Source organism: Botrytis byssoidea, assembly GCF_014898295.1.
Source record: "Botrytis byssoidea strain MUCL 94 chromosome Unknown BBYS_011, whole genome shotgun sequence".
Lineage (NCBI taxonomy): Eukaryota > Fungi > Ascomycota > Leotiomycetes > Helotiales > Sclerotiniaceae > Botrytis > Botrytis byssoidea.
This window is the reverse complement of record NW_024065852.1, coordinates 967,971-994,803: the sequence shown is the minus strand read 5'-3', so window position 1 is coordinate 994,803 and position 26,833 is coordinate 967,971. Positions and strand designations below refer to the sequence as shown.

At 43.4% G+C, this 26,833-nt stretch overlaps 5 protein-coding genes across 5 annotated transcripts; 3 read left to right on the top strand and 2 right to left on the bottom strand.

Moving 5' to 3' along the window:
* Positions 1 to 452: 452 nt before the first annotated feature.
* On the top strand, positions 453 to 4,654 carry EAE97_006335 (uncharacterized protein; the record flags this gene model as incomplete). Its single annotated transcript, XM_038876848.1, has 5 exons — positions 453 to 716; positions 784 to 1,109; positions 1,215 to 1,826; positions 1,919 to 3,677; positions 3,731 to 4,654. The coding sequence occupies 5 exons, from the start codon at positions 453 to 455 to the stop codon at positions 4,652 to 4,654; spliced, it is 3,885 nt and encodes a 1,294-aa protein (XP_038732555.1).
* Positions 4,655 to 5,692: 1,038 nt separating this feature from the next.
* EAE97_006334 (uncharacterized protein) lies at positions 5,693 to 11,075 on the bottom strand (the record flags this gene model as incomplete). The annotated part of the gene is made up of 7 exons (XM_038876847.1): positions 5,693 to 8,456; positions 8,509 to 9,785; positions 9,837 to 9,888; positions 9,952 to 9,993; positions 10,055 to 10,129; positions 10,198 to 10,310; positions 10,458 to 11,075. 7 exons carry the CDS (start codon positions 11,073 to 11,075, stop codon positions 5,693 to 5,695), a joined length of 4,941 nt encoding a protein of 1,646 aa, XP_038732554.1.
* Positions 11,076 to 12,703: 1,628 nt separating this feature from the next.
* Positions 12,704 to 13,498, bottom strand: EAE97_006333 (uncharacterized protein; the record flags this gene model as incomplete). Its single annotated transcript, XM_038876846.1, has 4 exons — positions 12,704 to 12,822; positions 12,911 to 13,028; positions 13,119 to 13,164; positions 13,284 to 13,498. The coding sequence occupies 4 exons, from the start codon at positions 13,496 to 13,498 to the stop codon at positions 12,704 to 12,706; spliced, it is 498 nt and encodes a 165-aa protein (XP_038732553.1).
* A 1,836-nt stretch (positions 13,499 to 15,334) lies between these two features.
* On the top strand, positions 15,335 to 17,569 carry EAE97_006332 (uncharacterized protein). Its single transcript, XM_038876845.1, has 4 exons — positions 15,335 to 16,254; positions 16,313 to 16,382; positions 16,442 to 16,654; positions 16,728 to 17,569. The coding sequence occupies exons 1-4, from the start codon at positions 15,838 to 15,840 to the stop codon at positions 17,057 to 17,059; spliced, it is 1,032 nt and encodes a 343-aa protein (XP_038732552.1). The 5' UTR covers positions 15,335 to 15,837; the 3' UTR covers positions 17,060 to 17,569.
* A 6,342-nt stretch (positions 17,570 to 23,911) lies between these two features.
* Positions 23,912 to 25,330, top strand: EAE97_006331 (uncharacterized protein; the record flags this gene model as incomplete). Its single annotated transcript, XM_038876844.1, has 1 exon — positions 23,912 to 25,330. One exon carries the CDS (start codon positions 23,912 to 23,914, stop codon positions 25,328 to 25,330), a length of 1,419 nt encoding a protein of 472 aa, XP_038732551.1.
* Between the last annotated feature and the right edge of the window lie 1,503 nt (positions 25,331 to 26,833).

Here is a 26,833-nt window from a genome sequence, read left to right as displayed (position 1 = left end):
TTCGATTCTCGTGAGTAAAGAGGAAATGTGTAAGCAAAGTCCGGAATCCTGAAGAGAGAGAGAGAGTTAAGAGGTTCAAATGATGTAGTAAATCCTCACGAGGGGTCCACCATTGCTTGCTTACTAATGTACGAGGCTGCACCATTCATACACGTGCTATCCTCCTTTATCATACCTCGGAGCCTAGATTGGCCGATCCATATGGGAATTGAGCAAACGCATGTTGACCAATGGATAACAAATGACAAATTATCCACCTGCAAGGCTGACTTTTCCAAGATTCACATTGTAGACACAAGATGACTTATGTTCTACTCCAGAGCAAATAAAGTCATTCGTTCCTGTCTTTTCTTATGATTCTTCGCATGAAACAAGCCTAACCCATCATCTTGCATGCTTTCACTTCTACTTGACCATGGAACTGCAAAATTCAAGAGTCTCTCTGCGTACTAATGGATCTATCAAATACTGATCGTGCAGGTGAATCCGAAACTCCAAAGATATCACAACAAAGACGCTTAAAGCGTAAGAACCTCGCAGAATCTCCGGTACGATCATCGAAGCCTTCTCAAAAACGGCCAAAGAGGAAAAAGGTTACCCCCCCCTTATATGAAATAAATGGCATATTAGATGACCGAAAATCTGGCAAAATTACGAAATTTCTGATAGATTGGAAAGACAATCCCGAAACAGGGGAATCCTACGAACCGACCTGGGTATGATTGATGAAACTTATACCAACACATATCAAAGCGCTCCCAACTGACCAGTGAATGCTTTTAGGAACCCTATGCCAATGTCACCGAAGCTGCAATTTATGAATGGGAAAATCGTTTAGCTATACAAAATCACAATTCTCAATCACAAGATAGCGAACCTATACGGCCGGCGAAACGAAGAAGAACGAGCAATACTGAAGCTTCTGTCTTATCCAAGAAAAGACGGGGACATAATTCCAATAGAGCCGTTGGAGAGAGAGTCGGAACGAAGAACAAGATCCAGGAGATCAAGGATAGTTACGAGGACCAAGATTCGGGCCCTGGAAATGGTCTTTCAATTGTGATAACTCTCAATAAAGATATAAATCCAAACGAATATACTGTCATCAGGTCATCTCAACTATCAGATTACTCAAACTCTCCGGAACATTAACAAGCGTCCTCTCCTTTGCAAACCCAAGATTCACCAGATTCTCAGAAAGTATTGCCACGTAGAAGATCAGCTCCGGCGTTTATTTGGGACGAGGATATTGAAGCAGATTCTCAATATTTATCTAGTTCTACTCCATACCATCCGTCCATTCCGAGGAGCGCAAGTGACAGTGAAGACTTTCAATCATCGGTACGACCCGAGACTTCGGACCGAACCCGGAGAGGTATTAGCCGTAGTATTCTTGGAATCACACAACATAACGTTAAGGAGCAACAAAAAGGTTCTAGTAATAAAGTAAATCAAAACGAGTCGTCTTTGAAATCTTCAATTCCGGACAGTTTTCTAATTGATAATTCATCCTCATCAATTGATCAGAATTCTGCCCCACTGGTATCCTTGACACCACATCAGCATCTAAGACCGCAACCCCCCTTAGAACCTGCAGCCAGTGAGGAACCATCTCAACAACCCCCCGTCACGGATCTCTCTCCAGCGTTACATTCTTCGATCTCTAACTCTCAAAATAATTCTGATCAATCATTAGAAGAGGAAGAGAAAGGAGAAGAAGAGCGGGAGACAGATCAATCTGAGACTCAGAAGCAATTACAATTACAATCACAATTGTCATTGGAGATACCTGATTCGTATCTTGTGAGCGATACACCTACCAAAAGGTTAGATTATAATTCCTCATTCTATAGAACTGTCTTTCGTATTATTCTTCAAGACACTTTCATGCGATCAAAACTTACAACATCATTTTTAGTTCTCAAACCCAAGGTGTGGAAGCGCACATTAGTAGTCAAGACCGTGCTTCTTCTCTGCCTACTGGTCAATCTCAACCCGAAATTGTGCTTTCCGAATCTCAACGTTCTCAATCACTTCCCTCAGCCACAAACAATAACTCAAGCTCAGAAGAAACTTGGCAAGCTGCGCAAATCGTCACCCAAGTTCCTAGAACTTTATCGCAAGACCCTTTTGGTGGAAATTCCCTGTCACAAGGCTCTAGAGACCACGTGCAGGTTGACAATTCGCAAGTCTCGAATCTTGCACCCACAATTCCGGAGCTTGACCATCACGATCTTTCAAAGTCGAACTCTGTATCAGAGGATCAGGGCGATAATATTAACCGCGTTGCCCACACTGAACATCCTGAAACGCAGCCCTCCGGCTCCGGGGCTTCCGTAGGAGCGCCAGTAATAGAGAGTATCGAGTTCGAAGCAGGTCTCCACAACGCCCAATTACAGTCTCAAGAACCTCTATTCTCTCAAGATCCGGCAGACTTAGTCTGGCCTAGTAGTGGTGACTTACCGGCAATAGCGTTGTCTCCCACTAAGATGTCAGCTGCGTCTCATCTTGCCGTTGGCGAGAGGAGAGCGAGGTCAACAAAGTCCAGATCTCCATCGACCTTGCCTCCACGAGTAGCAACTGCACCGCCAACGTCCTCAGCCAATCTTCCATTGCCCATGCGGGATAATATTGCTGATGTATCGAAGCCGCGCAATAGGGCAACTTCCATGCCAAGAGCTTCCATTGAATCTCCAAGTACGAGCCCCAACGTTTTGACTGTGCGCAAACTGGGACGAAATGAATTCATTATTCCGCTGCCAATGATGAATCAAGTTCGTGAAGTATACGATACTACCATCAGAGACAGAAAAAACGATATTCTATCTTTCTTGGGGGGTCCGCCAACAGCAGCAGATTCAGAAAGCATGGATTTGATGATCGAGGAGTTGAAATTGATATGTGATCATCAAGATCTGATAGTGGATGAGTCTTCGACTCAGAGCCTAGATGACAGTACCCAAGCTAGATACGCTGTAACTATCAGCACCAAGTTCTTGTTTGTTCAACAGTTTCTGGACTCGCTTCGATCAACTAAGGTTCATGTGGTCATATTAGCACGAGAGATGATTCTACCTATTCTTGAAGCGCTTTTCAGATATAGGGAATACAATTACAGTCGCCCCGATATATCTGGGGCACCAGAAAAGTCTATAAAGGATTCGATGCAGATCACACTACTTCCTACGTGGATCGATGTTCGTGATTGCCTTGTCGCTCCTGCTTCCGTGGTTTTGGCATTCGATTCGTCGTTCCCGACCTTCGAAGTAAGAGATGAATATCACCAGATTCTGCCTCTCGACCCCAAAAATCCAGAAAAGCGTGTACCTTTACTATGGCTTGTCACCACAAACTCGGTTGAACACATCGAACTATGCATTCCCACTAGAGGATCATCAAGACGTAAAAATAAGTTAGTCCAATACATCACCCAAACTCGAAAGGTTGTCGGTCGTTTAGATACGACTGTCTATCCTGAGCCACAACAGGCTGCCAGAGCAGCTGCGGAGTACATTCTTGAGGATCCGATGGAAGTTTCCTGGCCCATAGTGCCCATGCCAGATATCGACATTCCCTTGCCTGGTTATGGAGCTTTCAACTGTCGGTCGGATTCATTGACACAATCTTTGTTTTCGCCAACTGAACCAAGAATACAATCCGGCTTCAAGCGACCCTCTGTAAGTGCATCCTGGCCTCGTTTCATATCATAGCATGATACTAACTATTTCAGGATTTCGATGCTGTAGACGAGGATACTGCATCCAAGCGCCAGCGACTTACACCCACAAGACAAGGTAGAGAGCTTGATTTGAATACTACCAACGGGAACTTGGTGGAACTCAACAAAGAATTGAAAATATTGCGTAGTCGATGCGAAGATTACGAAGGAAGTATCAAACGAATTCAACCAAAATTCCAGCGAGCCCTTGACGAGAGAGCCCGATTCGAGCACGAAAACGCCCAAGCCGTGAAACGTCTATCCGAGTACGAGAGGAAACTGGAAATAGAAGGTAGTGCAGCCGCAAAACTTCGTGAAGAGAACGCATCATTGAGAATTGAGCTTTCCGTTGCTCAAACCTCTCTTGCCACCTCTACTGTTCCCTCTGTAGCTGAACTTCAGAAAACGAAAGACGAACTTCGTGATGCACGGGCTGAAATCGAACGTCTCAAGAAAAATCACGCAAGTGCAGAAAAACGAGCTGATTATGCAGCGTCTCTCTATCAAGAGCACTCTCAACAGACCCACGAAATGCGCAACCAGCTTGAAGTCCTCCAATCCGAACGCAAGGGCCTACAAAGCGAGGCCTCTGCCGCTCGTGTCGAGATCCAAAAAGTCAATCACGACGGAATCATACAGCAACAACTTGATTCCATCAATGAGCTCAAGAGAGAACTTGCCGAACGAGAACGAATGCTAGAAAGCGTTAGTAGGCAATTGGAATCATACCAAAACGGACGAAGAACAACGCGTGGTACAAGTGTTCCAAGAAGTCCAAGAATGAATAACATGAGCCCGAGGCCGAGAGTGATGGGCAGCATGGCACCAGGGAGCAATACAGCGAGCAGGGGAAATAGCCCAGCGCCAGGTGTCTTTGCTGGTGATCTATTTCAGGGCGGCGATGCAGGAAGAAGATTTGGCGCGCATTTGCAGTAAGCTGGATGGATAATTCGCTCGAGAACAGGTCTTAAAGTCTACTTTTGGATCTCGAGGATGAGGTCTACGTTTGATGATAAAAATACACCAAGTATTCAATCAAAGTTTTGTACATGGAGGATACTGGGATGGGTGGACAATATGCAGCGCGGCGATGAACTCTGAATTTCGATCTGACAACACAAATGGGCTGGGGGGGGATCTGAAATATACACATATGGCGTCTTCTGCGTTTCCCGGATATTTGATCCTATTTCATTTACTTTCTTATTTGCTTACGATTTGATGGAGCGGGTGGAAATATTATTTTCGCATATGCGTTTGCGTTGCATGTATCGGTAGCTAGAGACGTATACCAATACATTATTGGGGTTAGTTGGTCAATAAGATAGTTGGGAGGACTGGATATAATGAGCACCTTTCATAATCACATAATCACAATGCTTACTTACATACCTGACTTAATTTTTCGACAAGGAGAAAATTTTATGCTGATGCTTTGCGATGTTGTGTGCTGTCGTGGGAAATTTCAGCATGTGCGAGCTCCTCAACCCAGTTACATGGCACGCGTTGAGACGAAAACAAACTCCGTATACATTATTTATTCTTTCTATCTACTATTGCAAATATTTATTATTTGCCCTGAGTGTCTATCTAGCCACGCTTGTTCCGCCTCAGCAAGCTGCAGAGATATTATTTTTTCCTCTGATCCTGTACTGAAGACCCAATCATCCAGCCAATTATCCCAGTCCCTGTCAATTCTCTTTCGAAAATGCTCTTCTCCCTCCCTATGTATCCGCCGTGCCAACTCCGACCAGTATAATGCTATCCTTGACTCACAGCGCCATCAAAAAACGCCTACCTATCAGATTCGAAAGTGATGGAGCAATACAATCCTAAGCAATTGTAGTATGAGATGAGCCGAAAGTTAACATGCAAAAAAGACTCATTGGGTATGCCATAAAAAAATAATCTAAAACGCCGTTGGCTCCCGAAGAAAAGAAACATTTTGTTAGTTTCAGTGGAATCGATGATGTTTCAGTGCTTATACTGAGCAATCATCTTCGCCTCCAAAGGATCTCGCCTAAGCAACGATGTATTGTTTACAAATCCTTCCATGACAGAATCCTGAAAGCGCTCCGAGGGCTCCTTTGTTCCCGAGCTAGTCTTTCGTCGCCCGAATTGTGCCATGTCAGGTGTTTTTGTTTTTGAACGATCATGTTTTCGCGAACTAGCTACTGGCGGGGAAGGCGGAAATTGTTGAAGCTTCGAGAAACTAACGTCAGTCTCATCCAAAAGCATTGGGTCATCGCCGCCAGTCAGATCCATAACGTCCCCATTGAATTTTGACCCTGTCCATTTTGCCAAATTCGAGCCACGCTGCTCTGGCGATGGAGAACGTAATACTGTTCCATTTCGTCTCGATTTTACACCACTTTCCAATTGTCGGGGTGAGTTCATATCAGAACGCGATGGACTTTCTAAACTTTGAACACAGTCATCTTCCCGGGATTCGTGCGCTGGTAAAAGCCCTGAAACTTCGCCTTGCAAGGCTGCCTGCCCCGTCGATTTGCTGAACAAATTGCAAAAATTGCCAACAGCATTAACAGCATTTCCGATCAAACTTGTACCACTTTGAGGTTCTTGCTCAGTCGGTTCCTCGCTTTTATGAGACTCGTCTTTCTCGAGATCGATGACAGAGGGCTTCCTTCGTGAGGTTTGGGCTAACGACTGTGGATCCGCACCTTCCTGTGTGGTTTCTTCATCTTCTTGAGAATCACGAATCTCGAGGTGTATAGGAGGCTTGGAAGTATTGGTCACAGTGCGAGCAGTTTGGCGAGGTTCACGAACTCTCGACTTAGATCGCTCTTCAATTGGCTCATCATCTATAATGTTGACAGAAATTGAGTTAGGGCCCTCTTGAGATTTTTCCTGAAGAGTTTCCTGGCTATCACTGATGTTGATAACCTTCTTAGCTTTTGGCAACGACTTTAGAGAATCCTTCGCCTCTGTCGAGGTATCTTCATAATCATGACCTTCATTGAGAGTAGACGTGTTAGCATTGGAGTTTTGTTGAGCAACAATTGACTCAGAGCTAGACGCTGTTTGCGGCTTTGACAAGTCAGTCTTTTTAGCAGTCATGGATGGAACATCTTTCCCCTTTTTAGCCCTTTTCGCTATTCTGATCATTTTGGCTGCATGTGCTTCTTGAACTTGCTCTTCCTGAAGTTTAAGAAGAATTTCGCGGATCTTAGTACGAAATGCGGGTGCATCATTCCGATCACCATCAACTTCGTACTTGTTCTCCATGATATCTTCTATGAAACTATCAGGGCGTTCAAAGAATTCCTCAATGTAGCTTAGCAGGTACACGCCACAATCACAAAAATTGCCTTGTACAGGAAGGCCTTTACCTAAATATCTTCCTGTGGCACTGTCTTTGTCCTGTGTTTTTGCCGCCATACCAATGGGTTTAGGGGGTGTGATTGACATGCTTTTCTTCGCTTTAATTTCGGCGACCATGTAATCTTTTAGATTGACACAAGTATTGGAGTGTTTCAAAGCGAGTGAATCAAAAGTGATAATTCTAGGCTGCTTTGGGTCATATGTGCGAATTGGAGGAATTCTTTTGCCCTTTGCTACAGAGTTTGACTTTGCCGGTGGCGAGCTCGATTGTGCTAGATTAATTACATCTGTGGCAAGCTTGTCTACGGCGGTATCGTCCGGATTCGTCCCCACTGAAGCAGATGCCAGTCCGTGGTTACTGGGTGGGAATTTTTTGGCAGGTTCGAGATCGTTTGGGGTTTCGATTTGCTTATCCTGTGCCAATGACAACTCTCCAAAGCTATCGTCGACACCAGTCTCATCCTTATCACTCACAGATCTCATGGGGGTAGACTGCGGTGATTTAGAGGGTGTAGTGAGCTTGCTTGCGCTGCGAGACTCTATTTCTCCATCCTGTTCAGATTGCACATCATTCTCGATAGGTTGTGGCGACTGCTTGATCTCCAGGTTGAGAAGGCTGGGTGCATTGCATATGATCGCCACATACCAATGGGTGTTCTCATTGACGGGAACAATAATATAATCATAAGATAGAAGATCCACTTTCGCTGTCCATCTCTCAACAGCCTCATAGTTGATCCCCTTCTTGCCCTTTGCAGCCTTTGTTAAACTTGCGTAAAAAAACGTGTTATGGACATAAACACGAGTAGAGAGCTCGGGATGTTGCTGCTCGAGCCAGAGGAGATAGAACATAATAAGATTATCGTTCAAAAATTCTCCATTGTCAAGCCTATAGATATCCTGCTTATCAACGGTAGCGGTCTTCTTACCGCTCTTAGGATATACCACAGATTTCTCCCAATTCTTTTCCCAGTCCCTATTGACCTCTGACCAACGTTCTGGGCTGAGACTTCTTGCCTCAGAGGTCGGCTTGTATGTCTTGGGTCTCTCGGCGCTTCGTAATGAAGCACGCGTTCCATTGGTTTTGCTCGATGATGCGTAAAACTCGGCGGGTTCAATTGGATCGGAACTATCATTCTTATGTTGTTGCGAGGGCGGTATCTGCATCTTTTCATGAATTTTTTGCCTCTTTGCTCGTGAAAGACTATGATGTTGTACATGCTGATCTTCGTGCCCGACTAATTGGGTTCGCTGTGCTGTTCGTCTGTCTTGATTTGACGTCAAGAGTTGAAGATCTTCAGGCTGACTTTCGGCTCTGCTTCGTTTGTTGAGTGCTTGTCCAGTTCTCTTGTCGAGGTTTTCGCGGGCATGAAGAAACCTTTGATCGATTTCAGAACTAAAGGATTTCGTTAGTTGGGGAATCAACAATGAGGATCAGGGTTACAAACCTTTCCACCCATTTAAATTCAGCATCTTTTAGGAATAGCTCGATCGACTCGAGGAAATTTTGAATTGCTAAAATTCCGGAAAATTCTATGAGCATATCGGCGTCTTTCATGAGACCAGATTCTTGAGGTTTTCGGATGACCAATTTACAAGACTCACGTCCAATCATTATTTTTTGGATAGTACTTGCTTTGATAGAGAAATCTGGAATGATCTCCTTATCTTTCACAAGTCTAATCACTCCAGATTTATCCAGACTCAAGCACCGGTTCTGCATTTGACCTGGCCGAAGCCAATAAATCGTTGGTGAGAAGAGGCTTTCAACCCTGAAAGATTTCCTAGGATCCCGTTGTTGTAACTTTTGGTCGTCATGTTTACTACTACCCCATTTCGTCATGTCACCCCTTCTATCACGGCTCGATTCCATGTCGATATCATCCTCACCGTCATTGTAATTGACTTCCGGGTTCTGCAGTGGTTTGTTGATCCGCTTTACATGCGGTACCTCGGGTGGGTTTCCTTGCGAGAGCTCATCCTCGCTACCGTCCTCTAGTTTCACCTCTCCCAGTACACGTCTCTTTTGTACAGAATTGGATGGAATGCGCCTTTCGAGTTGCGAATTTGAGACGTACGACGATTTTTGGAGCTCGCTTGCCCTCGAACGTGGAGCTTGGTGTGCGATTGCGAGGTGTGAATTGCTACTAGACGGAATTACAACTCGAGGGCCAATTTTTGAGGTAGAGTGTGGAGCCTGCAGCTCATCTTCTTCATTCGATATAGGGTCTCTGATGTCCTCCAGATGTGAATTGCTTGCAAGTCTCTTAGCGTTTGTGGTCTGTTGTGCTTTAGAACCAGCGTTTCCGTGAGTATGACCCTGGCTTTCTGAATGGTGGTCAGAGTTAACTTTATGCCTCTTGCGCTTCTCCTTTCGCGGCTTCACTAAGTCATTGACCGCTTGGTATTCAGCTACGGTGTACGACTCAAAAGCCTTGACTTTTGAGCAAATGCCATTTTCTTGGTGAGGCGAGCTATTGTACTGACTCTGTATAGGTATCTGGCTCACAGGTCCCTGGCCCTGATCTGCTTCATGCTCAAACTGGTTTGGCCCGCCGCCTGTTCCATTGCTTAGAAGTGCTTGCTCTGTTTTTTGCTTCTTGTTTGGTCGTTCAGATTGAAGATTGAAGGGCTCGAATGACCGAGGGTGTGAATATGAAGGAGTATTTTGTGCATTTCCCAGTCTATTCACAGGTTTTTTGCCTCCTTGTAGAGCAGGTCTGGTCTTCTAAATGTCAGCTAGAAGACAATGCATGGGCAGTGTGCCAGAACATACCATCTTTGCACTGATCTCTTTGAATGCTTCGGAAGATTGCGCCGTTCGAGAACTGCAGATTTTCTCCGTTAGTAAAAGAACAAATGGTGGTCAAACTGCAGAGGAAGTATTATACATTCGGGTACTGATATTTTTCCAGTAGCGATTCGCAAACCTCCTAGATATTTAGTTAGCATATACACAATTCTAAGTACATTCGTCTGCCAAACTCATCATACCACTTGACCGGCTGCACAATCTTGCTTGAGTCCGTATCTCCTTCCTTTGGCGCATCATCAACCAAAGTTATGGGACTTCAAGGATTAGTTTTGCGCCAAAACCAAAAAGTGTGTGACTTATGAATTTTTTAAAGTAAGCATACCTATGATCATCTAGCCCATCAAAATCATTGATGTGTTGAATTATTGCCTTTTCGTTATTTGCATTACATATTTCGATGTTCGCAAGATTGGAAACTTTTTGGAAGTGGATGTTCTGCAGGCGGGCGCGCATCAAATGTTAGCTAAAAGCAGCGGGGCTAGCCGAGAGATTTCAATGACAGTTCAGATAGCGGATAGCCTTGTGGCCGAAATGCGATAAGATTATGGCAGAGAGAAGACGACATCAGAAGAAAAAACTTACACTTGTCTCTGGCTCTTCCAAGTCATCTATATGGGAGATGGAAGTATTGGATACCAATTTTGACTCAAAGCTTTCCTGCTGAAACCCTTTGTCTATCCTAACTTCATAGTGTCCATCTGTCTCGGAAATATGTTGAAGATTCATTCGGGGGTGATAGATTTTTGAAACCGTTGATTTCGAGCTGATAGATTCAATAGCATCGATAAATGACGGTCTCGGAAGTGATATTTGCGCTCCTTTGCTGTTACGCTTTTCATAGATACACTGTTGCTGAGCTGTCCGGTGGATGTTGTTGTTGGTAGTGAAGACTTTTGAGTTTGTTTCGAGAGATTGAATATCCTCATACTTTATCGAGGTTCTGGTAAATATCAAGGCTCGCTTCTGAGTGGTTGTTTTTGAAGTTACTTCGGCGTCATCAGATTCCGAACCATCCATGACCACAAGATTTAACGCCTTATTCTTCGAGGGTGGTGCTTCGTAATGTTTAAGAATACCATCTATTTCATCTGCATCTGAGTGTGGAGTTGAGATGGTGCCGTTGTTTGATTCATCAGAACTTCTTGATCTGTTGTCGTCCTGGAGTTTCCTCCATATCAGCGGCCTGAGAATGGAGTCCATACTGCTCAATGGCCGTTCACCTCCTATTTGTTGATTTTCTCTTGGATTCCTTGCACAAGTTGTTCTCCTTAAAGGAAATTTGTTAGCGGTGAGCCCATTTCCTTTCAAGTTTGAAAGGGATGCACTTTTTCCTCCTGCATACACAAAACTTTGGTTGTCATTCAAGGTTCTGACTTAACAATGATATTCTCTCTAATGGCTTGTTGTCTCTCTGGGGACTTTGGGAGGGAAAGTGCAGTTTTTGTTCTCGCAAATCTTTGAAGTGGAAGGTTGTAAGGTAAAAGAAGGTGAGAACAACTCACGCTGTCGCAAAAGACCGACTTCCCGAAATAGACAGAAGGTTGAATTGAAGAACTTAAAGGCAATCTTTTGAAAAGATTTTCTATTCTAGAAACCAAATAGCTTATGGATGCGTAGTGCTCTGGGACCGTCAAAAGGTATTCGAGAAGCAAAACAGCTGCAGATTTTAACTTATCGCAGACCACGATATTTCTGAAGATTGTGAATTTGAGGATTTGAAGATTAAGCAATTGAGAATGGCAGCAAACCCTTCGCGTAATGGAATATTGACAGTGAATATTGCTGTCACTCGACCAACCACCGACCGTCTCTCGAGTAAACAGTCCAAATGGGAACATAGTCGAGCAGAAGGTTTTTATCTTCAATCTGATTTTCACTTTAAAAAATATGCTTTGTCTGTTTACACAGAACCTACCGTAGAGCAACCAAACGCAGTTCCTGGCAATCAATACAAATCACTAAGCTGCCGAATCTACTGAAGAGTTTTGCAGTACTGTAACTGAATCTACTTACATTTCTTGTATCATATGCACATCGCGCAAGGGAAGAGATGTAGAGACAACGCACTATAGGCCAATAAAAGTTCACGAAGTGCGTATTGAAAGCATACAAGTTAGCAAGCATGGACTTGTTGATCTCAATACATAACATAACCACTAACCAACAGGAGCATATTCAGGATCGATTCCTCCAACTTGAAAATGAGAATCTTAAAATACGTCATGATATATAAGAATATTTATGCATCGAGCCTTTGATGTTGTTTTGCTTGACCTGGCCGACAATGTATCCACACCAACCCTGAATCAAATCTCCCATGGACATCTATCCGTAGGTCGATGTCTTGGAAGTCTAACTATTTCAAATAAGAAAGTCACCTGAACATATTTTTAAACTCCTAGAAGTTTAAGACCATCTTGAGCTTATAGTCCAGCCTTCCATAAGTTTAGGGCTGCTTAACCTTCAGACTTGTGACCCGGGCCGAAACGGTTTCCGCACAATGGCGTGAATTGAAATTTCTTTGACAGCCCTGACATTGAAGCTCCCTGATCCCCACCCCCAATCCTCAGTCGCCATCTAATCCAGATTTGTTTCCATAGGGCTATAGGCCGGTGTTAGTAACAAATATCAAAATCCTCCTTATCACTGAATACGATGGCAATTGACAGGTCTTCTCCAAACTGGTGGGTGGTGGATTGTGATTCTTAATACAGCTGTACAGATAAGAAAAGTCGCAATTCAGAGTCATGAAGCACTCTGTCCATCTATCCTCAGTATCATTTCCCCTCCATCTACAAAGCTCTTCCCTCCTTCACCATTATCATCATCTATTTAGACTCTGGGTAGAGGTCCTCCTTCAAGCTCACACCTAATTCCTCACGGAGAGGCTTAAGTTCCTCCAAATATTGGTCGTATTGGCCACGGTTCTCGACCTTTGCCTTGATACCTATGTATGATGATGTCAGCCCTATACCCCTCCTCAACTATGCCTAGTATCCACCCCACTTGCGAAATGCAAAACAAACAGTACATACCCTCGAAGATTCGTACGGCTGTAGGGTAATCGTTAACTCTTCTTGCGGCTTTCAATGCGGCAACGACGACGGATGGGGAAGGTACGAGATCGTAAGCAAATGCGTTGTTGAGGTTTCTCTATACAAGAAAGATCATACGATAATTAGCACTCTGTAGATACACGTGTAGAGAACGGGGGGGGAAGAAAGTACTGAGGGCTGCACATACCTGGAGCTCGAAAACATCTTGAACTTGCTCGAATTCCTTCTCATATCTGTCCGGTCATTAGCCAACCTTGGTACTGCATGTTGATCTCCCTTCGGCTGGTTTCGCTTGTGTGGGAAACATGCTCAAACGCGAGCAATACGCCCCTCCAATTGAAAACCGACATACCTAGCTGTGAATTCCTCGAAACTCTCCTCGTGGTGACCAGCTTCTTGCCCGTCCTTATCGGCAGACAAACTACGGCTAGTGGTGCTGAAAGAGCTGGCAGAAGTTGCGCTCATTGTTGGGGCAGCACGGGGAGTGAAGCTTCGGAGTCCATTGGATCTGAAAATAGCCGATGGCTGCGCGCGCGTAGCAATACGCAGAATTCTGGTTGACGACATTAGGAAAAGCTGTTGTGGTGAGGTTATTCGGTATTTCGTGGACTTTCGACGGGTTTGAAGTCAAAATTGCACACTTTCGACAATTTCCAGACCAAGTCAATCCATGTGCTGTGATTGGTTGTGAGTTTTGCTTAGTCATAACCTCAGCACCCGAGGCCTTGAATATTGTTGATGTCAGGTCATTTCATCTTTCGAGTATCCCACCTCTGCTTACCTGTATGTTTATGGTACCAGCATATTGTTGCTCTTTCTAATATTTCATCTTATATGGTATTTGATTTTCTAAATGATTTATTCGGATTCATAAGAATCATCATAGGCTCAATATATAGATTAACGGCACTTCTCGGGAATTCATCGCATGAGTGACAGATTCGACTAACTCATGATTATTTATCTTGACAGATTGACTAGACAATATTCAGGAGTTTATGGCTGGATAGCCAGCATAAAGGTTGTCGTCTTCATTCTTGTCATAACACATTACGGCTTTTTTACTTTCTCGGACCAGTACCGAGTGTTTACTTCAATGGCATTTTCGGAACATACTCTCAAGTATCGAGACTATTCCCGAATATCCCGGGGCGTCTCCCATCTAGGATAATATAAATCCGTGATCTTTCAATACAAAGCTCTTGCCTCCTCCGTTGACAAGATGTTGGAACCTTTATCCGGCTACTATGATAAACAGTAAATGAACTACTGTAACTTCGTGATGAACCGAGGTCGTCGTCAACATACAGCGTAGCGACATACTCTGTACGGTTTTGTTGGTGCCAAGAGTGCGAATATCGTTTACGAGCTCAAGCTCCATAGCACTCCGAGCATCTCCACACAACGGAAAGCAAGGCGGCTTGGCCGATTAGAATGGAGTCGTCTATATCGGTGAAGAATTGAAGTGTGTGGTAGGTAGGTAGTGACTCGCAATCGCTGATTCTCGAGCTCTTAGACTGTCTGAAGCAGCTTCTGCGAACTTTATCAGCCCACGTCCTTCCCAGGTAACAGAGACTAATCAGTTCGAACAAAATACTCGTGATGGCTTTCTGGTAATCTTAATTTCTAATGTTGTATGTTATTAGCCCAACTCCTATCAGGCTTTCTAGAAGCGTGTTAACTCGCTAGAAAAAGGGTTGGGGGTATTAAGGTTTGCTTGAGCCGCATCAACTGCCACATATGTGCGATGTTAACGAGATTACAGATAATAAGTAGACAATGAAGAATCTATTAGATTCGCTTTCTTTGGTGATTTTGAACACAGGGTAACCTAGGTGATTGCATTCATGTTATGATACTATTTTTAAACTGTCTACTGTAGAATGTTGTTCTAGCTACTCGCTATGTATATGTCTACCCTCTAGCCCGCCAACTAATATCACCATATGTCACTGTCTGTTGGTCTATTCTGTAGCTGCAATCATATATCCTTACTCGAGCACGCAATATCATCACAATGCCTTATGACAGATGGAAGCTTCCACGGAGTAAATCAAGTGACCACCCTTGTTCCTTGAATCCTGAGGTCAACTGTCAAAGTTCCAACGGCTCTTATTATACGCGGACGAAAATCCAAGTATGAAATTACCAAAACGTTGTTGTTCACATGAATTGGAATTCCTCAGCCAGTAACAATTGATTATGTATTCCCGCCTGTGTAGCTTTTGACAATTCTAAAAGAACCATTGGTTACAGCCAAATGCTTGGAAAAGTCGGTGATGAAATGATACGTAGGAAGAAGCATGTAGCATGTGAAATTCTCCCAAATCCAATCTCGGTAATGTCTCCCCGTTCCCGACCCCTTTAAGAAAAAAAGTGAACTAGTTGACAGTTCTTCATCTGTTTTGGCAGGAACACATCAAAAAGGAAACTTTTTTCTTTCCCTTCACTTCCCTTTACTTCAATCTTAAGACAGTTCACATTTCTCATCAAAAAGCTCGTTTTCTAGAATTGTTTTCTCCAGATCCTTTCAACCTTTTCCCCCCAAAATTCTTGTGCATTGTTATTCTTCTCATTAGACTAGACTACCAGGGATTCTCCTAAAGGATATTAATTTATTCACTTCCATTCCCTTCATTCGTCATTCATTCATTCATTCATTCATTCATTGGGGTTTTTAATACTTTTATGTCTTGAATTCATTCAGAGAGACTCACTCAATCTTTCGCTGTCATATCTTAATTGGAGAAAGATTGTTGTTTATAAGTTGCCTTTTCGCGCTGTAAATAACTTCTCGCTCTAGCGAATTTCCACTGCCTCGAAAAGAACACGCGACATCTCGACAGCATTATCGCACATTCTATCAAGGTCAACAACACATCCATCACAATCGCAGTTTTGTCGTCATGTCGTCAAGTGGATTAGATATGAAGGCATTCCCCTTCCCAACAATTGACAAGCCATTCGGTGTGGAATTATGGCCAATCTTCGATAAAGTATTCACCGCGGTGAAAGGTTACCATCCGCAAGACTTCGATTTCCAACCACGGGTTACACCTATGTCAACATTGAAGGAGAGTGGCTTCACAATTCTGGCATACTATGTAATAATATTCGGTGGAAGGGAGTTAATGCGAAATCGACCAGCCTTCAAACTGAATGGTCCCTTCATGATTCACAACTTTTACCTTACAGCTATCAGCGCCATCCTTTTGGCACTCTTTGTTGAGCAATTGGTACCCACAGTGTACAACCATGGTCTTTTCTATGCTATCTGCGATGTCAGAGGTGGCTGGACTTCTCCCTTGGTTATTCTCTACTATGTAAGTTTCTCTAGGGGCGAGATCGGATTAATATGATTGTGCGGCTAACATGGATTAGCTCAATTACCTCACAAAATACCTCGAATTGATTGATACCGTCTTCCTCGTCTTGAAGAAAAAGCCATTGAGTACGTAGCTGCAGCTTTGCGATCTATTCCTTCTATAAATGCTAATATTTTGTGCAAAGCTTTCCTTCATTGCTATCACCACGGTGCCACTGCTCTCTTGTGTTACACTCAACTTATTGGATTGACTTCTGTTTCATGGGTCCCAATTACCCTCAACCTCATGGTTCACGTTGTCATGTACTGGTACTATTTCCAAAGCGCGCGTGGAATTCGCATTTGGTGGAAGGAATGGATCACCAGACTCCAGATTATTCAGTTTGTCATTGATCTTGGTAAGGCTGCACAAATCCCCAATCCGCCACATATCACATTTTTCAGCTTGCTAACAGACTCTCCACTCTACAGGCTTCGTTTACTTTGCATCCTACACCTACTTCACGTCAACTTACTTCCCCAACATGCCAAGCGCAGGTCACTGTGCTGGTGAAGAATTTGCAGCTTTCGCTGGTATGGGTATTCTCAGCTCTTACCTTTTGCTCTTCATCTCCTTCTACTTCGCAACCTACAAGAAAGATGGAAAGCGCCCCACGGGTCGCAAGGCTGCTCGTTCCTTGGTCGATGCCAAAGTTCCGGATGTCGCCACACTTACACACGGAAAGATCAATGCAAGCCCTGTAAATGCTCGTGCAACAGGCGTAAGCCCAGCTCGTCCAGCGACCCGCTCCCGCAAGGCATAAATCTGCACTTTGGGATACGACTCTACACAATTGGTACGACCTCGACAGTCGATCCGATTATGCGATAAATGATAATGGATAGTCAACTCGCAGCCTCTTTCGAAGCGAGTGCACAAACTTCTTCGAGAAATAAAAATTCTCCTTGTATATTGGTTTTTCTTAGGGGTAGCACGACACAAAGTGAGACGTGGCGTCACCTCTACAACTTTTTATCTGTGTTATGGACAGAAATACACATAAGTAATGAATGCCATTGCAAAGCACATGAAATGATGGGTGGCTTGGGCGGACCTAGAAAAAGAACAATTCAGATTTCAACAACCTTATTTAAAACTTAGTACTTCCTTCTTAATATTCGTTTCTTGTACGTTGTAGGGCAATATGGTTGTTGGTTGTTGGTTGTCATTCAATGAGTTAAGATATTGGCGTGTGGGTGTGGTGATCTGGGAAAATGAAGTGAACGATAGCATATTAGACAGACGAAAATTTCACGAATCATTTACTTGTGTATGGGTGTGCTTATCATTTGTAATCTGTGATTTTGAACTTGTTGATGGTCACTCAGGGTGGTGAGTGGGAGTACAGAGTAAGAGTGAGGGGAGGACATGAGATTCAAGCCTCGAGGTAGTTAACTAACTTGACTTGGAGACGGCTAGTATGTGGCGTGTACGTGGTGTGGAGAAGTTGAAGAGCTAGCTGTAGGTTTTTACACCTATTATCTAGGTATGATGTGGGACGTGTTTGTTGAGCTTGAGTTTTCTCACTGTTTCTGATATATGTCGTCATTTGAGATATAGACGGTGATGGATCGTGGGTGGGAGTGATCGAGGAGGTTTGTATTATTTGAGTGAAGATTGTGCTGGCCAGTGGGCGTTGTATAGGATTCGTACAATGTATACAGATTGGCGAAGGGGGGGTTGTTGGGAATGGGGATGAGTTGTGTTTTGAATGTGAGGGGGAGGGGGAGGGGGGAAAGGAATGGCTTATTTCTGGTTATCTTGATGCTGGGTATGGTAAGGTGATGATTGAGATGAATTAAATCGCCAAAATTTAATCCATATCTATGAAAAATCTAAAAGATTCAAGTGCTATTTATCTACAAATAGATAGATAAATAGACATTTTGATCACACATTGCGAGTTGTGACTCCCTCTCGTCTAGGAAGTCTTTGGGTGGTAGAGGGGGTTTGTATATGGATAGGTAGGTATCCAGGGATTGGAATGTAACTGAGGGCGAAGAACAGAGAACAGAGAACAGAGAACAGAGAACAGAGAATAGAGAGCACAAAATGATGCTCCGGGTGCTCTGGAGAAAGACTTTTACATCGGGAGAGTATTCAGAAATGAATGTGAGAGGGGATTGAGAGTTTTCTTGGAGGGAAAACACCTTAACCCTTTGGGACCCTTGGGGGAAGTTTTCTCGATTGGGATGAATGGGGTACCACACTAGAGGATGGAGGTTTTGAGAATGGAGCGTTTTCCGCGATGTTGGTTGGTGTTATTATGATGTGCGGTGGCTGAGCGGCTAATTTAATGATGTACGGCCGTGTGGGTGTGGAGTATGGGGGATGTGAAAGCGGGAAGAAGAGTTGGGCTTCGGGGTTGGGATTTGAGGCTTGAAGTTTAGTGACAACATGTATCGTTCTATGCTGAATGAAATATTATATTTTGTGTAAACCGTACATACATACACAACAAACTCTACAGAGACATCTTCGACACCGTGTCCTTTACAAACAATATATATCCCAAAGAAGTATAGTCTACCAAATCTCACTCAAGTTATCGACAGTTTGCTACGCAGTGCCTCATTCAAGTAAGCCCATCTTACATCAAGGTCCGAGTCCAACATCCCAGTACCGTGGTTCAGGTACACGTATATAAACTTATGCTCGTGGGATGGCTGCTTATGTTTTGCATTCACGGAGATCATTTTGCCATCTTACTTCTGAGTCTCGAGTCTTTCTTAAACTCCGCTTATGGCTGAGAGATGGTGGCGGTATAGGCGAGGCGTACTTACACAGGATAAGAATAGGAATGATGACGCTGCTGACTGATGCTATTCAGATCTTATTTTAGTGTCTGGCTCTAGCATGTATCATGTATGACATATTGAGTGTGGAGGGGTAATTCTTGGAAGAGGATTTGTATGTTCAGCTCAGGTCGGTGGTATGGGGTAAGAATACATGGAGAAGAGTTCGAAGGAAGAGGAGAGGAATTGAGATGTTAGGTTGGTGTTGTCAAAAGATAGAAAGATCGTCATGTGAAATTAGACGTTATATTATGTTACGTTGGACGACAAGGTCGGGGTTCGTGTTGGTAAGGAAAGACATGGAGGCAGTGATATACATGGAGATACGACGATCAGAAAAGAAACAAACTGTTCCCCTCCCAAAATATTCATAACACTGATAAGAATAATTGGAGTCTATGGAGATAATGACAACGACGAGTGACAAACGAACTAACAATGTCTCTGTTGAATTGTGATGAGCGTTGGGCCCAAAATACCCCCCCCCCCCGAGCCCCCCGATATGTATTCTCAGACACGTTGACGTCAGACCGGAGCTGTTAACGTCAATGTCTTTCATATTTTCCTCAAACTGTTGGAAAGTCTCAGATGCGAGATCTATGTATAGTTACATAAATCCCCTGATTTTCAGCCTGTTGTTCGTAGATTTGTGCCTCCCCATCAAGGTGGGCTGATTATGGTGATAAATATGTAACACCGCATGTGAGAAAAAATTCAGGAAATGCAAACGTTGTATCCAGAAATCCACAGGTGCTGATATCCAATGATACACGCAGTAACAAATTCAGGTTCAGGTTCAAAGTCAAGCAATCAAGCACTCGCCCGTCATCTTGCATGGGTTATGTTAGGGTTAAACTCTGCTTCCACCGATTGCTCCAAAATGTGATTGGTGAGTATGTCGAGGCAGGCCCTGCGTACAGTACATTGCCGAAGCCAAGGCGATAAGTCGTAAATGCATAGAGTATCGATATGATATCGGGATACATTTTTCAAGTGGGAGCTCCAAGCCTCCGACGTGGACACAACACGGTGGACTCTTGCTGTGGTCCGAAGTAGATATTCGTGGGTAGAGTATGAGAAGTCGGTTTGCGTAGCATTAAGGAAGAAAAATGATAAAATTGACTCTATTGCCTTTAGTATAGAATACAAAACTCTGTAAAGGTGTCTAGTCAGGAACTAGTGAGGAGCAAATCGATTATCGCAATTATAAAAGACGATCACCATTTAATACCGATTGTGGAGAATAGATATCCATTGGCATCATTTATTAGCACACGGACAATTCCAATTGATTTCTCACGATCTCATGACAAACCATCAAGCCTGTCGAGTCTGTTCTCCTGAATCCCGTGACTCGTGAGTCGTGAGTTCGTATTTGCTTGTCAAGGAGCCAGTGAGTGTGAGTGAGAATGGGGAAGATGGAGGAGAGTGAAAAGATGGATTATCATGGATAAAGCTTAGCCCCCCCAAGGTCTATACTATGATCCAGGGGTCAAGCGCTACTAGAGTTAGCCTTGTAACAAAATTAATCTAGTGCCACGAAGTGTACTATCTATGTAGGGTCCCGTGGCTCCATACGGTCAGAACCTTAACCTATTCTTTCTTCTTTTCTTTTTGTAAGCGTTGGAAAGAAAGCTGTCAGCGTGGTTTTGAGGTTCGCTCAAGCATCAAAACGTACATATGGCGATATCTGAACGATAGGGGTGCACAGATTAAATGCAAAGGAAATTCTGAAGGTCCACGGACTTCGAGGTGTATGAGACTCTGAAGGGAACCATTTGAACGTCTCATGATGGGATTCTTTGATACGGGAGTCGCAGTGTTATAGAGTCCCAATTCGAAAAAGAGAAACAATTCTCGTAGCGAAAGTTTAGGAGTAGAAACCGTATCGGTATTGGCGTTTACTTCTCTAGAGAGGCTTTTGCTGTCAGCCTGTTGCTCTTGCTGTTTTGTTTCGTTTTGTATTGTATGAACCAATGCAGCACGATTGTGTGCGTGCTGTGTATACGTGCGTTGAAAGTGCGTTGAAAGTGCTGTGTAATTTGATGAAGCAAAGAGCAGAGAAAACGGTGATCGGCGTTATTTAATCACTTATGACGATGAGGTTGTATGTGTGGATTCCTCAAGGAAGTAGGAGTTGGTTTGTACTACTCTAGAGATTGGAATATGATGATAATCCTACCTACCAAGACACCAAGACTGACTCTGCATGTATAGATACCTGGGTATTTGATCGGTAGAGATCTAAATAGTGGAGGGCATATCTATGCAAATGTGAATTTGAATCAACACGAAACAGTCAAACAAATGAATATGGCAAAACAAAAACCGTTCAGCCTGTTTAGCCTTATGTTCAAGCGGTGTGGGATATAAACTATTGAATGCATGGTGATATGTAGAGAACTACTCTAAAGCTGCTCTAGTTCTGAAGAAAATAGTGTGGCCCAAAAAAGCGCCGGTCTTAGCCTGAAGATTCACCAAATCTGAGATTCACCAATCAAAGCTTATTCAAAAATAGTCTTGAGAATTGGTAGGTAGCGAGGAAGTAGTTTGAGGAAGGGGCTAGAATTCTTCCTGGAGGAAGCTGGAACCCCTTGGTGATATGGGAGGATACGACATACCGACACAACTTGTGAGAATTAGAGATCCTAGAAACATGCTCAAGTATTATTTGTTATATTCTATATCCGTATACTTGCAAAAGCTCATAAATAGTTCATGGGAATCGACCAGTCAGAGAGTGGATATCGAATATTGATATCACACACTCCATGAATCGTCGAACCAGGGAGAAGGGAGGCGGGAGATGGATCGAGTAAGATGCTGTGGAGCGGGATGATATGTGGATGTATGTGATATCCAGTTGTGATTCTTTTTTGGTGGTTTGGTGGTTTGGTGGCTGGTGGCTGGTGGATGGTTGGATGACGAATGGCTGGATAGCTGAATGGATGGAATAATCGCAATTCGTCCTGAATTCTAAAATCTAAAATGTAAATTCCAAAATCTAAAATCTAAAGCATAAATCGTAGTGGGATGGATGTGCCGCAAACGTCTGTGTGTACGAAGTATAAGCCCACAGCTCACAGCCTACAAACGCTCGAGTGAGGATTCTTTGACTTTTGATTCAAACAGATTCATAATTATTCTCTTGATATCGTCGATATCATCGGTTTTCTCGATATTATCGATTATTCAATTGGCTGATATGCGTGTACGGAGTATGAAATGGGAAAACTTTGATAAAAGGAGAAAGGAAGAGAGGTAGCTAGGCGAGTATAGGTAGATATCCAAGAAACCCCCTTGCAAAGTATGTCTGTCTACTCTATACAGTATATGGAGGATGAGATTGAGGATGACTATTAGTTTGCACACAACACACACAATTGGAAATGTCAACCCCCCGTCCCGCCCCCCCCCCCCCCCAAGACTACAGGACAGGCATATTTGACGTTTGGATTTGGTGTCTACTTCTATCATCTTGCATGAACAACAACCACGCAACATACAATCTAAAAAACTTGAAATATATTGTTATTTTTGCTTTTTCCTTGCCTCTTTTCCACCTAGATTGGTCTTCTTCCTTGACGTACAAGTTGCCAACATTCACCATCCAGTTTCTGTGATAAATTACGGACGGTACAGATCTAAACACTTAGCCGCGTCTATATATATATGATGTGCAAATACTTTTCAGCAGCTATGCAGGAAGTCAAAATATCACCTCGTTATAACCTCAGCAGATCAATTCAAGACTTACTTAGGGTTAGACATATCTTTTGCATGTTAAGTAGAGCCTAGCTGCTACTTGCATTGCCTATCATTATCACAACATTATCATTGTCACGGCTCTCCGTCTCTTGTCGACTCCAATTTTATAAAGATTCTATTACCCCATCTTTGAAAGCAAATTTCAATTTGGAAAATCCTTTTGTGCGCTCTTGAATTTATATCTATCTTATCCTCCTCCTCTTCCTTCTCCTCGTGTGTAGACGGTACTACCTTGGTTGGATATTTAATTGCAAAACTCATGCTTCTCAACTCTTCAAGCATACTCCATATATACACCCCTTCGTATATACACCTCTCCTAAAATACTATCTACATCATCATTCGACAAACTTCATTAGAGTACTTCGTACAATATAAATACTCGCCATAGAAATAGATTATCGAAGTTCACCCAAAGTCTTTTTCCGGGTCCTCGACATTACCGCCCCATTTATTTTTAAAAAAGCATTTCCAGTTATCCTTTTTTTCTTGGTCTCCCCCGCGTTGGCCGCCAATTACATATCGAGGTTTCGCTTTTTGCGAAAGGACATAAACTTGAAACGATGTACGTTCTCAACTACCACCCAAGACCAGGTATAACCACTGGTCTTCCCTCCTAACACAATTTTAATGATAAGAGAAGCCTTGATCTGACTGGACTTTCATATATAGCTTGACACGTCCCCAGATAGACAGACTTGCATATCTTTTATTCCGATATTACAAGAAGTTTCACACGTATACACACACATACACTCATACATATCGATTACTTAAATTTACTTGACTCTCCTGCCAATTTTATTATATAAAGCTTGCATGGTATTAAAGTATTCGAAGGTCACGAACCATTGAACTATCCCTATCCTTTCACATCTTCTCAACGCATCGACCTAGCTCTCTACTACCCTACCTCGTCTATTCAAAAGTACCAGGGACGAGGATCCACAGAAGTACTTTATATCCTGGACGAATAAGGATATTTCGTGCCGAATAATCCAGACATTTGATTCGTTTTAATAATTTAGTCCCTTTATTTTCCCGAAGTCAACATGCCTCTTATGAAGAACTTGTTCCCATCTAGGGAATTGGAAATCGAAAGACCAAATTCAAGAGCTTCACAACCCTCAAGTTTCGCAAACTTCGAATACGACGACGATTCAAATCTTGAAAGCGAGATGGAAGCTACAGTGATGAACAGGCCAAGGCCAAAGAAGAAGCCTAGCATGCCTAAAGTACCTACTATACCTCAGAGAAACAGCAAGAGAACTTCCAAGATAATGAACAATGTTATGTCGGAATTGAAGTGTCTGGATGGGTTCAAAGCTACCAAAGAAGTGGTGGAAGAAAAAGAATCCGAAATTTCAGATCCCCACGAATTATACCTTTCCAGCGAAGAAGATGCTTCACTTTCGGACACAGACTCGCTGCTCGACTTCGAAGCCACTCCATCTGATTATGATGGTTCTCGAAGCTCCTCCCGTGCATCTGCTCAAGTTACTGCGAGAGTTGTCTCCTTTACTCTTGTGTCAAGACCACGAGTTATAGAGATCCCCCGTCCTAACAGCTTCCACTCGAACCCCACGTCTCGTAACGTTTCCCCTGTGGCAGACTATCAAATTCGTCATTCAGTCGCAGATATCGCATCATTAGCACCACTCCCTTCACCACACCCACCCCGCCGAAGCTCTAGGCAGAACTCACCACTGCGAAACTCCGCCCGCCGCCTCTCCATCTCCTCTCTTGGTTCCCTCTCCAAACTCAACACAAATCATCCCAATGCCTCCAGCGTAACCCTTTCGCAACAGCCTTCTAAACTCAATTCCAGCACGACCTTCCTGCAGCCCACCTCTGCCGCCTCAAATTCCTCCCCACAGCACGCTTTTCTCTCTTCAGATCCATTCCCTTCGCCCACACCATCTCCACAAACCGAAAATCTTCCAGTCCTCCCCGAACCAGAACAAAGCTTCCAATCTCGTCGCCCCAAATCAATGCATCACGAACGACCCAAAACACCCAATAGTCTCATGGAAGGGCTCCAAGGGCTCACTCGCTCCTTCACTAAGAAGCGTCCCAGTATGCCAAAACTAAATTTGGCATACACTACTAGTTCCGTGGCATCCACTCACAGCAATACCTCAAAATCATCCTTGACCCACAGCAATGCGTCTAAAACTAGCTTGCTCACAGTTGAAGAGCGAATACCCATAGATAGCAAATTCGGAAGCATGAAAAGATCTTCCACAGCACCTTTATATGTGCACGAAGAAAGGGAAAAGACAAAGAAGGCACAGGAAACACAATCGGCAATCGATGAGAGGGCACCTGTCAGATATGAAGATATCATGAAGAATGTCATCCGCGAGGCCCCGCCCAGGACTCCAATTACTTCGCAGAGTACAAGTAGTCCGGGCTTAAAAGGCTGGATGGGCATGGGGATGGGAAACAGAAGGAAGAGTGTCAAGAAATAGACACCTGATTTCTCACATCTACTACTTTTTTTTTGTTATTATTTTATTTGTCCTTTCGACACCATGATACGCTCTACTCTACGATACGATCATCAGATTCGTACTCTCGTTCGTCCGTAACATCAAATTGGACGTTCTCTCTTTTTTGGGTAACAGGAGGTTTTGGGATGGGATTACCGGTACAACACAATGACCGCTACGGAGGCTATCTAACTATCTTGCTATTTGCTTTTTATTTGTTTTCTGCAAGGCGTTTAGGGTTGAGATTTTGGGAGGAAATACCTTTGCTTCTTACTACTTTACTATCTCTGCCAGCGCGCATTGCATATGTTTACAATATCTCGTTACTGTTTATTTTATTACAGTTGATCGATTGATCTTTTTTGGATGGATTCTGGTGTTGGGGAGGCAAAATCCTAGATGGAAATGTGTAATTTTTACTCGGATAGGAAAAAGTCCAAGAGACTTTGGAAAGGAAGAAGGAAAGAGGAAAGAGGAAAGAGAGAGATGCATGAGTTGAGATGGGATGAAATGGAATTAGCATAGCATAGCAAAGGAGTAGTATGACAATTTACAACTGCCATTCAATCATCGAATCGAGCAAGTTCTATTTACCCATGATCACCGTTTCTTTGACCTATTCCATCTATAATTGAGAAAATTCCACGAAATCTTCCGGTCCACATGGTACAGATATATAGAAATCCATGCTTTAAACATCACGACGCCGTCAACGCCCAAGGAGATACGGACCGCAACTTCGGACATCCGGTCGGTGGTCAGCTCGAGGAACATCGAACAAAAGTCACACCAATGCGAACACAACCCCACGCTCTCAAGGCATTCTGCAACTACAACAGCAACTGCATATCCAACCCGATTTTCCTCGAAATCTTCGGAGAATTTGGTTTTCGTGTTGTGTTTCTTTGTATCTGTGGATTTCTGTACTTAGTACAGCATATATGTACCGGTACAGCATCACGTCATGTCATGTCATGTCATGTCATGTAATCCTCTTTTACGGTGAAGATATTCATTCCTCTATGCATTCCTGATTACATGAATATACATATACATATATATATATGATTTGGCACAACACGAGTTTTTTCATAGTTTTTTTTTTCTTCCTTCTCGAAATCATGTAGGTACGTAGATAGTGCGACCCCCCTTCCAACGCTTTTGCATCATGTGTCTCAGAATGGAGTGATACATACTTCTATGCATGCTGTGCATGCTGTGCATGCTGTGTGTGTGTATATGTGTACTATGTAGGTACTTCAAAACCACGCCTCCATCTTACCCAGCCAACCATTCGGAATTTTGGTGCTTGATCTCGTGTCATATCCTTTCATCTCCTTCTAATCTCAACTTGTCTCCCAGCTTCCATCTTCTATCTCTCCATCCATTCTCGCGACTCGGGGTTACACACCATCCTAGCATACCCATGCAAGTATATCAAACCCTCAATTCCATCCATCTCCTTTGCAGAGAGGGAAAAAA